The sequence below is a fragment of the Cuculus canorus genome, chromosome 2 (assembly GCF_017976375.1).
Source record: "Cuculus canorus isolate bCucCan1 chromosome 2, bCucCan1.pri, whole genome shotgun sequence".
Taxonomy (NCBI): domain Eukaryota; kingdom Metazoa; phylum Chordata; class Aves; order Cuculiformes; family Cuculidae; genus Cuculus; species Cuculus canorus.
Genome location: NC_071402.1, coordinates 1,417,398 through 1,434,914, shown reverse-complemented (window position 1 = coordinate 1,434,914; position 17,517 = coordinate 1,417,398). Strand labels below are relative to the sequence as shown.

Sequence of the window (17,517 nt, the reverse complement as noted above, 5' to 3'; positions counted from 1 at the left end):
TCCCCGGGATCCCCCCAAGACCTCCTCCCCTGAGACCCTCCTGAGATTCCCCCCCCCCCCAGGAACCCCCCGAGATTCCTATTTAGGACCCCCCCACCCCGTGACCCCCGGCACTGGGAGGGAACTGGGAGGGCACTGGGAGGGCCGAGAGGCACTGGGAGGGCACTGGGAGGGCACTGGGAGGGCACTGGGAAGGCCAAGAGGGACTGGGAGGGCACTGGGAGGGCACTGGGAGGGCATCAACAGCACTAATAGGGACTGGGGGGGCACTGGGAGGGCACTGGGAGGGTACTGGGAGGGCCAAGAGGGACTGGGAGGGCACTGGGAGGGTACTGGGAGGGCATCAACAGCACTAATAGGGACTGGGGGGGCACTGGGAGGGAACTGGGAGGGTACTGGGAGGGCCAAGAGGCACTGGGAGGGCACTGGGAGGGTACTGGGAGGGTACTGGGAGGGCATCAACAGCACTAATAGGCACTGGGAGGGCACTGGGAGGGACTGGGAGGGCCAAGAGGGACTGGGAGGGAACTGGGAGGGCCAAGAGGGACTGGGAGGGAACTGGGAGGGCATCAACAGAACTAATAGGGACTGGGAGGGCACTGGGAAGGAACTGGGAGGGTACTGGGAGGGCCAAGAGGGATTGGGAGGGAACTGGGAGGGCATCAACAGCACTAATAGGCACTGGGAGGGAACTGGGAGGGTACTGGGAGGGCCAAGAGGGACTGGGAGGGCACTGGGAGGACATCAACAGCACTAATAGGGACTGGGAGGGTACTGGGAGGGTACTGGGAGGGCATCAACAGCACTAATAGGGACTGGGGGGGCACTGGGAGGGCACTGGGAGGGTACTGGGAGGGCCAAGAGGGACTGGGAGGGCACTGGGAGGGTACTGGGAGGGCATCAACAGCACTAATAGGGACTGGGGGGGCACTGGGAGGGAACTGGGAGGGTACTGGGAGGGCCAAGAGGGACTGGGAGGGAACTGGGAGGGTACTGGGAGGGCATCAACAGCACTAATAGGGACTGGGAGGGCACTGGGAGGGAACTGGGAGGGTACTGGGAGGGCCAAGAGGGACTGGGAGGGCACTGGGAGGGCATCAACAGCACTAATAGGGACTGGGAGGGCACTGGGAGGGAACTGGGAGGGCACTGAGAGGGCCAAGAGGGACTGGGGGGGCACTGGGAGGGCACTGGGAGGGCATCAACAGTGCTAATAGGCACTGGGAGGGAACTGGGAGGGCACTGGGAGGGTACTGGGAGGGCCAAGAGGGACTGGGAGGGCACTGGGAGGGTACTGGGAGGGTGCTGGGAGGGCATCAACAGCACTAATAGGGACTGGGAGGGAACTGGGAGGGTACTGGGAGGGCCAGGAGGGCACTGGGAGGGAACTGGGAGGGCATCAACAGCACTAATAGGGACTGGGAGGGAACTGGGAGGGTACTGGGAGGGCCAGGAGGGCACTGGGAGGGTACTGGGAGGGCATCAACAGCACTAATAGGCACTGGGAGGGAACTGGGAGGGCATTGACAGCACTAATAGGCACTGGGAGGGTACTGGGAGGGTACTAGGAGGGAACTGGGAGGGCCAAGAGGGACTGGGAGGGAACTGGGAGGGCATCAACAGAACTAATAGGGACTGGGAGGGCACTGGGAAGGAACTGGGAGGGTACTGGGAGGGCCAAGAGGGATTGGGAGGGAACTGGGAGGGCATCAACAGCACTAATAGGGACTGGGAGGGCACTGGGAGGGCACTGGGAGGGCACTGGGAGGGTACTGGGAAGGCATCAGCAGCACTAATAGGGACTGGGAGGGCACTGGGAGGGCATCAACAGCACTAATAGGGACTGGGAGGGAACTGGGAGGGCACTGGGAGGGCACTGGGAAGGCCAAGAGGGACTGGGAGGGCACTGGAGGGCACTGGGATGACACCAGTATGGCATTGGGAGGGCATCGACAGTGCCAATAGGGACTGGGAGGGCACCAGTCTGACACCAGTATGGCCCAGTCTGACACCAGTATGGCCCAGTCTGCACCAGTATGGCCCAATCCCCCACCAGTCTGGCCCAGTCTGACACCAGTATGGCCCAGGCTGCACCAGTATGGGACCCCCTCTCCCCAGGACCCCCCCTGGACCCCCCTGAGATCCCCCCCAGACACCCCCAAACTGAGACCCCCCCCAGACCCCCCCCAGGTGTGGGGCTGAGGCCTACGGTGGATCTATGGGGCTGAGGGTGTGGGGCTGAGGGTCTATAGTGGATCTATGGGGCTGAGGGTGTGGGGCTGAGGGTCTATAATGGATCTATGGGGCTGAGGATGTGGGGCTGAGGGTCTATAATGGATCTATGGGGCTGAGGATGTGGGGCTGAGGGTCTATAGTGGATCTATGGGGCTGAGGGTGTGGGGCTGAGGGTCTATAGTGGATCTATGGGGCTGAGGGTGTGGGGCTGAGGGTCTATAGTGGATCTATGGGGCTGAGGATGTGGGGCTGAGGGTCTATAGTGGATCTATGGGGCTGAGGGTGTGGGGCTGAGGGTCTATAGCGGATCTATGGGGCTGAGGATGTGGGGCTGAGGGTCTATAGTGGATCTATGGGGCTGAGGGTGTGGGGCTGAGGCCTATAGTGGATCTATGGGGCTGAGGGTGTGGGGCTGAGGCCTATAGTGGATCTATGGGGCTGAGGATGTGGGGCTGAGGGTCTATAATGGATCTATGGGGCTGAGGGTGTGGGGCTGAGGCCTATAGTGGATCTATGGGGCTGAGGGTGTGGGGCTGAGGGTCTATAGTGGATCTATGGGGCTGAGGATGTGGGGCTGAGGCCTATAGTGGATCTATGGGGCTGAGGGTGTGGGGCTGAGGCCTATAATGGATCTATGGGGCTGAGGGTGTGGGGCTGAGGGTCTATAGTGGATCTATGGGGCTGAAGGTGTGGGGCTGAGGCCTATAATGGATCTATGGGGCTGAGGATGTGGGGCTGAGGGTCTATAGTGGATCTATGGGGCTGAGGGTGTGGGGCTGAGGCCTATAGTGGATCTATGGGGCTGAGGATGTGGGGCTGAGGGTCTATAGTGGATCTGTGGGGCTGAGGGTGTGGGGCTGAGGCCTATAATGGATCTATGGGGCTGAGGATGTGGGGCTGAGGGTCTATAGTGGATCTATGGGGCTGAGGATGTGGGGCTGAGGCCTATAATGGATCTATGGGGCTGAGGGTGTGGGGCTGAGGGTCTATAGTGGATCTATGGGGCTGAGGGTGTGGGGCTGAGGGTCTATAGCGGATCTATGGGGCTGAGGGTGTGGGGCTGAGGCCTATAGTGGATCTATGGGGCTGAGGATGTGGGGCTGAGGCCTATAGTGGATCTATGGGGCTGAGGGTGTGGGGCTGAGGCCTATAGTGGATCTATGGGGCTGAGGGTGTGGGGCTGAGGGTCTATAGTGGATCTATGGGGCTGAGGGTGTGGGGCTGAGGCCTATAATGGATCTATGGGGCTGAGGGTGTGGGGCTGAGGGTCTATAGTGGATCTATGGGGCTGAGGGTGTGGGGCTGAGGCCTATAGTGGATCTATGGGGCTGAGGATGTGGGGCTGAGGGTCTATAGTGGATCTATGGGGCTGAGGGTGTGGGGCTGAGGGTCTATAGTGGATCTATGGGGCTGAGGGTGTGGGGCTGAGGGTCTATAGTGGATCTATGGGGCTGAGGGTGTGGGGCTGAGGGTCTATAGTGGATCTATGGGGCTGAGGATGTGGGGCTGAGGGTCTATAGTGGATCTATGGGGCTGAGGGTGTGGGGCTGAGGGTCCATGGTGGATCTATGGGGCTGAGGATGTGGGGCTGAGGGTCTATAGTGGATCTATGGGGCTGAGGGTCCATGGTGGATCTATGGGGCTGAGGATGTGGGGCTGAGGGTCTATAGCGGATCTATGGGGCTGAGGATGTGGGGCTGAGGGTCTATAATGGATCTATGGGGGTGAGGATGTGGGGCTGAGGGTCTATAGTGGATCTATGGGGCTGAGGGTGTGGGGCTGAGGGTCTATAATGGATCTATGGGGCTGAGGGTGTGGGGCTGAGGCCTATAGTGGATCTATGGGGCTGAGGGTGTGGGGCTGAAGGTCTATAGTGGATCTATGGGGCTGAGGATGTGGGGCTGAGGCCTATAATGGATCTATGGGGCTGAGGGTGTGGGGCTGAGGTCTATAGTGGATCTATGGGGCTGAGGGTGTGGGGCTGAGGGTCTATAGCGGATCTATGGGGCTGAGGCCTATAGTGGATCTATGGGGCTGAGGGTGTGGGGCTGAGGGTCTATAGTGGATCTATGGGGCTGAGGGTGTGGGGCTGAGGCCTATAGCGGATCTATGGGGCTGAGGATGTGGGGCTGAGGCCTATAGCGGATCTATGGGGCTGAGGATGTGGGGCTGAGGGTCTATAATGGATCTATGGGGCTGAGGGTGTGGGGCTGAGGGTCTATAATGGATCTATGGGGCTGAGGATGTGGGGCTGAGGGTCTATAGTGGATCTATGGGGCTGAGGGTGTGGGGCTGAGGGTCTATAGTGGATCTATGGGGCTGAGGATGTGGGGCTGAGGGTCTATAGTGGATCTATGGGGCTGAGGGTGTGGGGCTGAGGGTCTATAGTGGATCTATGGGGCTGAGGGTGTGGGGCTGAGGTCTATAATGGATCTATGGGGCTGAGGATGTGGGGCTGAGGCCTATAGCGGATCTATGGGGCTGAGGATGTGGGGCTGAGGCCTATAGTGGATCTATGGGGCTGAGGATGTGGGGCTGAGGGTCTATAATGGATCTATGGGGCTGAGGATGTGGGGCTGAGGGTCTATAGTGGATCTGTGGGGCTGAGGGTGTGGGGCTGAGGCCTATAATGGATCTATGGGGCTGAGGGTGTGGGGCTGAGGGTCTATAGTGGATCTATGGGGCTGAAGGTGTGGGGCTGAGGCCTATAATGGATCTATGGGGCTGAGGATGTGGGGCTGAGGGTCTATAGTGGATCTATGGGGCTGAGGATGTGGGGCTGAGGCCTATAGCGGATCTATGGGGCTGAGGGTGTGGGGCTGAGGGTCTATAATGGATCTATGGGGCTGAGGGTGTGGGGCTGAGGGTCTATAGTGGATCTATGGGGCTGAGGGTGTGGGGCTGAGGCCTATAGTGGATCTATGGGGCTGAGGATGTGGGGCTGAGGGTCTATAGTGGATCTGTGGGGCTGAGGGTGTGGGGCTGAGGCCTATAATGGATCTATGGGGCTGAGGATGTGGGGCTGAGGGTCTATAGTGGATCTATGGGGCTGAGGATGTGGGGCTGAGGCCTATAATGGATCTATGGGGCTGAGGGTGTGGGGCTGAGGGTCTATAGTGGATCTATGGGGCTGAGGGTGTGGGGCTGAGGGTCTATAGCGGATCTATGGGGCTGAGGGTGTGGGGCTGAGGCCTATAGTGGATCTATGGGGCTGAGGATGTGGGGCTGAGGCCTATAGTGGATCTATGGGGCTGAGGGTGTGGGGCTGAGGCCTATAGTGGATCTATGGGGCTGAGGGTGTGGGGCTGAGGGTCTATAGTGGATCTATGGGGCTGAGGGTGTGGGGCTGAGGCCTATAATGGATCTATGGGGCTGAGGGTGTGGGGCTGAGGGTCTATAGTGGATCTATGGGGCTGAGGGTGTGGGGCTGAGGCCTATAGTGGATCTATGGGGCTGAGGATGTGGGGCTGAGGGTCTATAGTGGATCTATGGGGCTGAGGGTGTGGGGCTGAGGGTCTATAGTGGATCTATGGGGCTGAGGGTGTGGGGCTGAGGGTCTATAGTGGATCTATGGGGCTGAGGGTGTGGGGCTGAGGGTCTATAGTGGATCTATGGGGCTGAGGATGTGGGGCTGAGGGTCTATAGTGGATCTATGGGGCTGAGGATGTGGGGCTGAGGGTCTATAATGGATCTATGGGGCTGAGGATGTGGGGCTGAGGGTCTATAGTGGATCTATGGGGCTGAGGATGTGGGGCTGAGGGTCTATAGTGGATCTATGGGGCTGAGGATGTGGGGCTGAGGGTCTATAATGGATCTATGGGGCTGAGGATGTGGGGCTGAGGGTCTATAATGGATCTATGGGGCTGAGGATGTGGGGCTGAGGCCTATAGTGGATCTATGGGGCTGAGGGTGTGGGGCTGAGGGTCCATGGTGGATCTATGGGGCTGAGGATGTGGGGCTGAGGGTCTATAGTGGATCTATGGGGCTGAGGGTCCATGGTGGATCTATGGGGCTGAGGATGTGGGGCTGAGGGTCTATAGCGGATCTATGGGGCTGAGGATGTGGGGCTGAGGGTCTATAATGGATCTATGGGGGTGAGGATGTGGGGCTGAGGGTCTATAGTGGATCTATGGGGCTGAGGGTGTGGGGCTGAGGGTCTATAATGGATCTATGGGGCTGAGGGTGTGGGGCTGAGGCCTATAGTGGATCTATGGGGCTGAGGGTGTGGGGCTGAAGGTCTATAGTGGATCTATGGGGCTGAGGATGTGGGGCTGAGGCCTATAATGGATCTATGGGGCTGAGGGTGTGGGGCTGAGGTCTATAGTGGATCTATGGGGCTGAGGGTGTGGGGCTGAGGGTCTATAGCGGATCTATGGGGCTGAGGCCTATAGTGGATCTATGGGGCTGAGGGTGTGGGGCTGAGGGTCTATAGTGGATCTATGGGGCTGAGGGTGTGGGGCTGAGGCCTATAGCGGATCTATGGGGCTGAGGATGTGGGGCTGAGGCCTATAGCGGATCTATGGGGCTGAGGATGTGGGGCTGAGGGTCTATAATGGATCTATGGGGCTGAGGGTGTGGGGCTGAGGGTCTATAATGGATCTATGGGGCTGAGGATGTGGGGCTGAGGGTCTATAGTGGATCTATGGGGCTGAGGGTGTGGGGCTGAGGGTCTATAGTGGATCTATGGGGCTGAGGATGTGGGGCTGAGGGTCTATAGTGGATCTATGGGGCTGAGGGTGTGGGGCTGAGGCCTATAGTGGATCTATGGGGCTGAGGGTGTGGGGCTGAGGGTCTATAGTGGATCTATGGGGCTGAGGGTGTGGGGCTGAGGTCTATAATGGATCTATGGGGCTGAGGATGTGGGGCTGAGGCCTATAGCGGATCTATGGGGCTGAGGATGTGGGGCTGAGGCCTATAGTGGATCTATGGGGCTGAGGATGTGGGGCTGAGGGTCTATAATGGATCTATGGGGCTGAGGATGTGGGGCTGAGGGTCTATAGTGGATCTGTGGGGCTGAGGGTGTGGGGCTGAGGCCTATAATGGATCTATGGGGCTGAGGATGTGGGGCTGAGGGTCTATAATGGATCTATGGGGCTGAGGATGTGGGGCTGAGGGTCTATAGTGGATCTGTGGGGCTGAGGGTGTGGGGCTGAGGCCTATAATGGATCTATGGGGCTGAGGGTGTGGGGCTGAGGGTCTATAGTGGATCTATGGGGCTGAGGGTGTGGGGCTGAGGCCTATAGTGGATCTATGGGGCTGAGGGTGTGGGGCTGAGGCCTATAGCGGATCTATGGGGCTGAGGATGTGGGGCTGAGGATGTGGTGGATCTATGGGGCTGAGGCCTATAATGGATCTATGGGGCTGAGGATGTGGGGCTGAGGCCTATAGTGGATCTATGGGTCTGAAGCCTATAATGGATCTATGGGGCAGAGGATGGATCTATGGATCTGAGATGGCTCTATGGGGCAGAGGATGGATCTATGGGGCTGGGATGGATCTGTGGGGCTGAGGATGGATCTATGGGTCTGGGACGGATCTATGGGGCTGAGGATGGATCCATGGGGCAGAGGATGAATCTATGGGTCTGGGATGTATCTATGGGTCTGGGATGGATCTATGGGGCTGAGATGGATCTATGGGGCAGAGGATGAATCTATGGGTCTGGGATGGCTCTATGGGGCAGAGGATGGATCTATGGGGCAGAGATGGATCTATGGGGCAGAGCATGGCCCTATGGGGCAGAGCATGGCCCTATGGGGCAGAGGATGGCCCTATGGGGCAGAGCATGGCCCTATGGGGCAGAGGATGGCCCTATGGGGCAGAGCATGGCCCTATGGGGCAGAGGGTGGATCTATGGGGCAGAGGATGGATCTATGGGGTAGAGAATGAATCTATGGGGCAGAGGATGGTCTATGGGGCTGAGGATGAATCTATGGATCTGGGATGGCTCTGTGGGGCAGAGGATGGATCTATGGGGCTGAGATGTATCTATGGGGCTGAGGATGAATCTATGGGGCTGGGATGGATCTATGGGGCAGAGGATGGATCTATGGGGCTGAGATGAATCTATGGGGCTGAGACAGATCTGTGGGGCAGAGACGGATCTATGGGGCAGAGGATAAATCTATGGGGCTGAGATGGATCTATGGGGCAGAGGATGGCTCTATGGGGCAGAGCATGGCCCTATGGGGCAGAGGATGGCCCTATGGGGCAGAGCATGGCCCTATGGGGCAGAGGATGGATCTATGGGGCAGAGATGGATCTATGGGTCTGAGATGAATCCATGGGGCAGAGATGGATCTATGGGGCAGAGCATGGCTCTATGGGGCAGAGGATGGCTCTATGGGGCAGAGCATGGCTCTATGGGGCAGAGCATGGCTCTATGGGGCAGAGGATGGCTCTATGGGGCAGAGCATGGCCCTATGGGGCAGAGGATGGCTCTATGGGGCAGAGGATGGCTCTATGGGGCTGAGATGGCTCTATGGGGCAGAGCATGGCCCTATGGGGCAGAGGATGGCCCTATGGGGCAGAGCATGGCCCTATGGGGCAGAGCATGGCTCTATGGGGCAGAGGATGGCTCTATGGGGCAGAGGGTGGCTCTATGGGGCAGAGCATGGCTCTGTGGGGCAGAGGATGGCCCTATGGGGCAGAGCATGGCCCTATGGGGCAGAGCATGGCTCTGTGGGGCAGAGGATGGCCCTATGGGGCAGAGCATGGCCCTATGGGGCAGAGGATGGCCCTATGGGGCAGAGGATGGATCTATGGGGCAGAGGGTGGATCTATGGGGTAGAGCATGGCTCTATGGGGCAGAGCATGGCCCTATGGGGCAGAGGATGGATCTATGGGGCAGAGGATGGCTCTATGGGGCAGAGCATGGCTCTATGGGGCAGAGCATGGCCCTATGGGGCAGAGCATGGCTCTATGGGGCAGAGGATGGCTCTATGGGGCAGAGGATGGCTCTATGGGGCAGAGGATGAATCTATGGGGCAGAGGATGGCTCTATGGGGCAGAGGATGGCTCTATGGGGCAGAGCATGGCCCTATGGGGCAGAGCATGGCTCTATGGGGCAGAGCATGGCCCTATGGGGCAGAGGATGGCCCTATGGGGCAGAGCATGGCCCTATGGGGCAGAGCATGGCTCTATGGGGCAGAGCATGGCTCTATGGGGCAGAGGATGGCTCTATGGGGCAGAGCATGGCTCTATGGGGCAGAGGATGGCTCTATGGGGCAGAGATGGCTCTATGGGGCAGAGGATGAATCTATGGGGCAGAGGATGGCTCTATGGGGCAGAGGATGGCTCTGTGGGGCAGAGGATGGATCTATGGATCTGGGATGGATCTATGGGGCTGACGATGAATCTATGGGTCTGAGATGAATCCATGGGGCAGAGGATGGCTCTATGGGGCAGAGCATGGCTCTATGGGGCAGAGGATGGCCCTATGGGGCAGAGCATGGCCCTATGGGGCAGAGGATGGATCTATGGGGCAGAGATGGATCTATGGGTCTGAGATGAATCCATGGGGCAGAGGATGGCTCTATGGGGCAGAGCATGGCTCTATGGGGCAGAGGATGGCTCTATGGGGCAGAGGATGAATCTATGGATCTAGGATGGATCTATGGGGCAGAGGATGGCTCTATGGGGCAGAGGATGGATCTATGGATCTGGGATGGATCTATGGGGCTGACGATGAATCCATGGGGCAGAGATGGATCTATGGGGCAGAGGATGGCTCTATGGGGCAGAGGATGGCTCTATGGGGCAGAGCATGGCCCTATGGGGCAGAGATGGATCTATGGGGCAGAGGATGGCTCTATGGGGCAGAGGATGGCTCTATGGGGCAGAACATGGCTCTATGGGGCAGAGGATGGCTCTATGGGGCAGAGGATGGCTCTATGGGGCAGAGCATGGCTCTATGGGGCAGAGGATGGCTCTATGGGGCAGAGCATGGCCCTATGGGGCAGAGGATGGCTCTATGGGGCAGAGCATGGCTCTATGGGGCAGAGGATGGCTCTATGGGGCAGAGGATGAATCTATGGGGCAGAGATGGATCTATGGGGCAGAGGATGGCCCTATGGGGCAGAGCATGGCTCTATGGGGCAGAGGATGAATCTATGGGGCAGAGATGGCTCTATGGGGCAGAGCATGGCCCTATGGGGCAGAGCATGGCTCTATGGGGCAGAGGATGAATCTATGGGGCAGAGATGGCTCTATGGGTCTGGGATGGCTCTATGGGGCAGAGCATGGCCCTATGGGGCAGAGGATGGCCCTATGGGGCAGAGGATGGCTCTATGGGGCAGAGGATGAATCTATGGGGCAGAGATGGATCTATGGGGCAGAGGATGGCCCTATGGGGCAGAGCATGGCTCTATGGGGCAGAGCATGGCCCTATGGGGCAGAGATGGCTCTATGGGGCAGAGGATGGCTCTATGGGGCAGAGGATGGCTCTATGGGGCAGAGGATGGATCTATGGGGCTGAGATGGATCTATGGGGCTGAGATGGCCCTATGGGGCAGAGATGGCTCTATGGGGCAGAGATGGCTCTATGGGGCAGAGCATGGCTCTATGGGGCAGAGCATGGCCCTATGGGGCAGAGATGGCTCTATGGGGCTGGGATGGCTCTATGGGGCAGAGGATGGCTCTATGGGGCAGAGCATGGCCCTATGGGGCAGAGGATGGATCTATGGGGCAGAGCATGGCCCTATGGGGCAGAGGATGGCTCTATGGGGCAGAGCATGGCTCTATGGGGCAGAGGATGGCTCTATGGGGCAGAGCATGGCTCTATGGGGCAGAGGATGGCTCTATGGGGCAGAGCATGGCTCTATGGGGCAGAGGATGGCCCTATGGGGCAGAGCATGGCCCTATGGGGCAGAGGATGGCTCTATGGGGCAGAGCATGGCCCTATGGGGCAGAGGATGGCTCTATGGGGCAGAGGATGGCTCTATGGGGCAGAGCATGGCCCTATGGGGCAGAGGATGGATCGGTGGCTCCGCCCCACGGCAGGAAACGGGAATGCCATTCCCCCGGGATTCTCCGTTGGATTCTTCCCGGATCGAATGGATCCGAATGGGCACCACCGTCGCCACCAACGCTTTACTCCAACGGCGCGGAGAACGTTTGGCCCTTGTGGTGACGCGCGGCTTCCGGGACCTTCTGTCCATCGGAACCCAATCCCGGCCCCACATCTTCGACCTGGTGAGCTGTGGGGCACCACGGAGCTCCACCCGCCCCATAACCACCTCGGGGGGACCCCTCCCTTTTTCCTCCCTTTTTCCTCCCTTTTTCCTCCCTTTTTCCCTCCCTTTTCCCTCCCTTTTCCCTCCCTTTTTCCTCCCTTTTTCCTCCCTTTTCCCTCCCTTTTCCCTCCCTTTTCCCTCCCTTTTCCCTCCCTTTTCCCTCCCTTTTCCCTCCCTTTTTCCTCCCTTTTTCCTCCCTTTTTCCTCCCTTTTCCCTCCCTTTTTCTCCCTTTTTCTCTCTTCCCCCCCTTTTTATCCCCTTTTTCCTCCCCTTTTTCCTCTCATTTTTCCCTCTTTTATCCCTTTTTTCTCCCTTTTTTCTTCCTCTTTTCCCTCCCCTTTTTTCCTCCCTTTTTTTTCTTCCCCTTTTTTCTCTTCCCCTTTTTCTTCCCCTTCCTCCTCCCCTTTTTCCTCCTCCCCTTTTTCCTCCTCCCCTTTTTCCTCCTCCCCTTTTTTCCTCCTCCCCTTTTTTCCTCCTCCCCTTTTTTCCTCCCCTTTTTTCCTCCTCCCCTTTTTTCCTCCTCCCCTTTTTTCCTCCTCCCCTTTTCCTCCTCCCCTTTTTCCTCCTCCCCTTTTTCCTCCTCCCCTTTTTCCTCCTCCCCTTTTTTCCTCCCCTTTTTTCCTCCCCTTTTTTCCTCCTCCCCTTTTTCCTCCTCCCCTTTTTCCTCCTCCCCTTTTTCCTCCTCCCCTTTTTCCTCCTCCCCTTTTTTCCTCCTCCCCTTTTTCCTCCTCCCCTTTTTCCTCCTCCCCTTTTTCCTCCTCCCCTTTTTCCTCCTCCCCTTTTTTCCTCCTCCCCTTTTCCCTCCCTTTTCCCTCCCTTTTCCCTCCCTTTTCCCCTCCCTTTTCCCTCCCTTTTTCCCTCCCCTTTTGTTTCCTCCCCTTTCCCCTCCCCTTTCCCCTCCCCTTTTCCCTCCCCTTTCCCTCCCCTTTCCCTCCCCTTTCCCTCCCCTTTCCCTCCCCTTTCCCTCCCCTTTCCCTCCTCTTTTCCTCCCCCTTTTCCTCCCCCTTTTCCTCCCCCTTTTCCCCTCCCCTTTTTTCCTCCCCTTCTTCCTCCCCTTCTTCCTCCCCTTTTCTCCCATTTTTCCCCCTTTTCTCCCTTTTTTCTCCTTTTTCCTTTCTCTTCTCCTCCTCTTTTTCCTCCCCTTTTTCCTCCCCTTTTTCCCTCCCCTTTTCTCCCCTTTTTTCCTCCTTTTTCCTTCTCTTTTCCTCCTCTTTTGCCTCCTTTTTCCGTCTCTTTTCCTCCCTTTTTCCTCCCCTTTTCCTCCCTTCTTCCTCCCCTTCTTCCTCCCCTTCTTCCTCCCCTTCTTCCTCCCCTTCTTCCTCCCCTTCTTCCTCCCCTTCTTCCTCCCCTTTTTCCCTCCCCTTCTTCCTCCCCTTTTTCCCTCCCCTTTTTCCCTCCCCTTTTTCCCTCCCCTTTTTCCCTCCCCTTTTCCCCTCCCCTTTTTCCCTCCCCTTTTTCCCTCCCCTTTTTCCCTCCCCTTTTCCCCTCCCCTTTTCCTCCCCTTCTTCCTCCCCTTTTTCCTCCCTTTTCTTCTCCCCTTTTCTCCCATTTTCCCCCTTTCCTCCCCTTTTTTCCTCCTTTTTTCTTCCTCTTTTCCTCCCCTTCTTCCCTCCCGTTTTCCTCCCCTTTTCCCCCCTTTTTCCCTCCCCTTTTCCCTCCCCTTTCCCCCTCCCGTTCCCCCTCTCTCCGGTGGTTCATCCCTCGTTTCTCTCTCTCTCCCCCTTTTCCGGGCGGTTTTCCGCTCCCGTCAGACGGTGTCGGTTCCGGCGCTGCTCTACGAGGAGGTGGTGGAGGTGGACGAGCGCCTCATCCCCCACCAAAGCGGCTGCGCTCTGCCCGGAGCCCAACGCGCGCCCATCGTCCGAGGTCACTGCCACCCAGGGGCCCTCCGGGGGGGCGGGGGGGGGCGGGGGGGGTGGGGGTGGGGGTGGAGGTGGAGGTGGAGATGGAGGTGGAGATGGAGGTGGAGATGGAGGTGGAGGTGGAGGTGGAGATGGAGGTGGAGATGGAGGTGGAGGTGGAGGTGGAGATGAGGTGGAGATGGAGGTGGAGGTGGGGATGGAGGTGGGGATGGAGGTGGAGATGGAGGTGGAGATGGAGGTGGAGGTGGAGGTGGAGATGGAGGTGGAGATGGAGATGGAGGTGGAGATGGAGATGGGGGTGGAGGTGGAGATGAGGTGGAAATGGAGGTGGAGGTGAAGATGGAGGTGGAGATGGAGGTGGAGATGGAGGTGGAGGTGGAGGTGGAGATGGAGGTGGAGGTTGAGACGGAGGTGGATGGTGGAGATGGAGGTGGAGATGGAGGTGGAGATGGAGGTGGAGGTGGAGGTGGAGGTGGGGATGGAGGTGGAGGTGGGGGTGGAGATGGAGGTGGAGGTGGGGATGGGGATGGGGATGGAGGTGGAGATGGAGGTGGGGATGGAGGTGGGGATGGAGGTGGAGATGGGGATGGAGGTGGAGATGGAGGTGGGGATGGAGGTGGAGGTGGAGGTGGAGGTGGAGGTGGAGGTGGAGATGGAGGTGGGGATGGAGGTGGAGGTGGAGGTGGAGATGGAGATGGAGGTGGGGATGGGGATGGAGGTGGGGATGGAGGTGGAGATGGAGATGGAGGTGGAGGTGGAGATGGAGGTGGAGATGGAGATGGAGATGGGGGTGGAGGTGGGGATGGAGGTGGAAGTGGAGGTGGAGGTGGGGATGGAGGTGGAGATGGAGGTGGGGATGGAGGTGGAGGTGGAGGTGGAGGTGGGGATGGAGGTGGAGATGGAGGTGGGGATGGAGGTGGAGGTGGAGATGGAGGTGGAGGTGGAGGTGGAGGTGGAGGTGGAGATGGAGGTGGGGATGGGGATGGAGGTGGGGATGGAGGTGGAGATGGAGATGGAGGTGGAGGTGGAGATGGAGGTGGAGATGGAGATGGGGGTGGAGGTGGGGATGGAGGTGGAAGTGGAGGTGGAGGTGGGGATGGAGGTGGAGATGGAGGTGGGGATGGAGATGGAGATGGAGATGGAGATGGAGGTGGAGGTGGAGGTGGAGATGGAGATGGAGGTGGGGATGGGGATGGAGGTGGGGATGGAGGTGGAGATGGAGATGGAGGTGGAGGTGGAGATGGAGGTGGAGATGGAGATGGAGATGGGGGTGGAGGTGGAAGTGGAGGTGGAGGTGGGGATGGAGGTGGAGATGGAGGTGGGGATGGAGATGGAGGTGGGGATGGAGGTGGGGGTGGGGATGGAGGTGGAGGTGGAGGTGGAGGTGGAGATGGAGGTGGAGATGGAGGTGGAGATGGAGGTGGAGGTGGAGATGGAGGTGGAGATGGAGGTGGAGGTGGGGATGGAGGTGGGGGTGGAGATGGACGTGGGGATGGAGGTGGGGGTGGAGGTGGAGATGGAGGTGGAGGTGGAGATGGAGGTGGAGATGGAGGTGGGGATGGAGATGGGGATGGAGATGGGGATGGGATTGGGTTGGGTTGGGATTGGGTTGGGATTGAGATGATGGAGATGGGAATAGGGATGGAGGTAGAGGTGGAGATGGAGGTGGGGATGGAGATGGAGGTGGAGGTGGAGATGGAGGTGGAGATGGAGGTGGAGATGGAGGTGGGGATGGAGGTGGGGATGGAGGTGGAGATGGGGATGGGGATGGGTTGGGTTGGGATTGAGATGATGGGGATGGAGATAGGATGGGATGGGGATGGGATTGAGGTGATGGAGGTGGAGATGGAGATGGAGGTGGAGATGGGGATGGGGATGGGGATGGGGATGGGTTGGGATGAGTTGGGATGGAAGTGATGGAGATGGAGGTGGAGATGGGGATGGGATTGGATTGGGTTGGGATTGAGATGATGGAGATGGAGGTGGAGGTGGAGATGGAGATCCTATTGGGTTGGGTTGGAATGAGATTGAGATGATGGAGATGGAGGTGGAGGTGGAGATGGGGTTGGATGGAGATGGAGACGGAGGTGGAGGTGGAGATGGAGGTGGAGATGGAGGTGGAGATGGAGATGGAGGTGGAGGTGGAGATGGGGATGGGATGGGGATGGAGGTGGAGGTGGGGACGGAGGTGGGGATGGAGGTGGAGGTGGAGATGGAGATGGAGATGAGGTGGAGATGGAGGAGATGGGGATGGAGATGGAGATGGTGGGTGTGGAGGAGGGAGGGCAGTGGTGGTCCGTCGGTGGTGACGCGGTGGCCACCGCAGGGTCCCTGGGGGCGACGCTGCGCGTCCATCGGCCGCTGGAGCTGACGGCGCTGCGCGAGGAGCTCCTGCGCCTGCGGCACCGCGGGATCCGCACCATCGCCGTCCTCCTCCTCCACTCCTACGCGTGAGGAACACCACCACCGCGGTGGCAGGGGGACAACCTCGAAAGGGGGGACGGGACCTGGGGGGATGGAGGAGGAGGAGATGGAGGAGGTGGAGATGGAGGAGGTGGAGGTGGAGGAGATGGAGGAGATGGAGGTGGAGGAGATGGAGGTGGAGGAGATAGAGGTGGAGATAGAGATGGAGATGGAGGAGATGGAGATGGAGGAGATGGAGATGGAGATAGAGAAGATGGAGAAGATGAAGGAGATGGAGATGAGGAAATGGAAATGGTGGAGATGGAGATGGAGGAGATGGAGATGAGGAGGTGGAGATGGAGGTGGAGGAGACAGAGATGGAGGAGACGGAGGAGATGATGGAGGTGGAGGTGGAGGTGGAGGAGATGGAGGAGGTGGAGATGGAGGAGGTGGAGATGGAGGTGGAGGAGATGGAGGTGGAGGAGATGGAGGTGGAGATAGAGATGGAGATGGAGGTGATGGAGATGGAGGAGATGGAGATGGAGATAGAGAAGATGGAGAAGATGGAGGAGATGGAGATGAGGAAATGGAAATGGTGGAGATGGAGATGGAGGAGATGGAGATGGAGGAGATGGAGATGAAGGAGATGGAGATGGAGGAGATGGAAGTGGAGGAGATGGAGATGGAGGAGATGGAGATGGAGGAGATGGAAGTGGAGGAGATGGAAGTGGAGGAGATGGAAGTGGAGGAGATGGAGATGGAGGAGATGGAAGTGGAGGAGATGGAGATGGAGATGAGGAAATGGAAATGGTGGAGATGGAGGTGGAGGAGACGGAGATGGAGGAGATGATGGAGATGATGGAGAAAAAGGAGGTGAAGGAGAAGGAAATGAAGGAGATGGAGGAGATGGAGGTGGAGGAGTTGGAGATGGAAGAGATGAAGGAGATGGAAGTGGAGGAGGTGGAGGTGGAGGAGGTGGAGATGGAGGAGGTGGAGATGGAGGAGGTGGAGATGGAAATGGAGGAGATGGAAGAGATGGAGGTGGAGGAGATGGAGGTGGAGATGAGGAAATGGAAATGGTGGAGATGGAGATTGAGATGGAGGAGATGGAGGTGGAGGAGACGGTGGAGATGGAGGAGATGGAGGTGGAGGAGATGGAGGTGGAGGAGATGGAGGTGGAGGAGATGATGGAGGTGGAGGAGTTGGAGATGGAAGAGATGAAGGAGATGGAGGTGGAGGAGATGGAGGTGGAGGAGATGGAGATGGGGGAGATGGAGGTGGGGGAGATGGAGGTGGGGGAGATGAGGAAATGGAGATGGAAATGGAGGAGATGGAGATGGAGGAGATGGAGATGGAGGAGATGGAGATGGAGGAGATGGAGATGGAGGAGGTGGAGATGGAGGAGATGGAGATGATGGAGATGAAGGAGATGGAGGAGATGAAGGAGATGGAGGAGATGAAGGAGATGGAGAAGATGATGGAGATGGAGATGAAAGAGATAGAGGAAATGATGGAGCTGGAGGTGGAGATGAGCTGGAGGTGGAGCTGGAGGTGGGATGGGACAGGACAGGATGGAGATGGGATGGAGGTGGGATGGGATTGAGATGGAGATGGGGATGGAGGTGGGGATGGAGATGGGGGTGGAGGTGGGATGGAGATGGGATGGAAATGGGATGGAGATGGAGGTGGGGATGGAGATGGAGATGGAGATGGGGATGGGGATGGAGGTGGAGGTGGAGATGGAGATGGAGATGGGGATGGAGATGGGGATGGAGATGGGGAT

At 58.5% G+C, this 17,517-nt stretch overlaps 2 protein-coding genes across 3 annotated transcripts in view; both read left to right on the top strand.

The window, feature by feature from the left end:
* LOC128851491 (5-oxoprolinase-like) overlaps positions 1–33 on the top strand; it is an 18,240-nt gene extending 18,207 nt beyond the window's left edge. The window contains exon 9 of the mRNA XM_054060622.1: positions 20–33. Coding sequence (XP_053916597.1) covers positions 20–33 — 14 coding nt within the window. The remainder of the gene's footprint in view (positions 1–19) is intronic.
* Positions 34–11,221: 11,188 nt separating this feature from the next.
* OPLAH (5-oxoprolinase, ATP-hydrolysing) overlaps positions 11,222–17,517 on the top strand; it is a 63,955-nt gene continuing 57,659 nt past the window's right edge. For both annotated transcript variants that reach the window (XM_054057732.1, XM_054057731.1), the window contains exons 1-3: positions 11,222–11,427; positions 13,221–13,335; positions 15,658–15,781. In XM_054057732.1, coding sequence (XP_053913707.1) covers positions 11,245–11,427; positions 13,221–13,335; positions 15,658–15,781 — 422 coding nt within the window. In that variant the 5' untranslated portion in view covers positions 11,222–11,244. The remainder of the gene's footprint in view (positions 11,428–13,220; positions 13,336–15,657; positions 15,782–17,517) is intronic.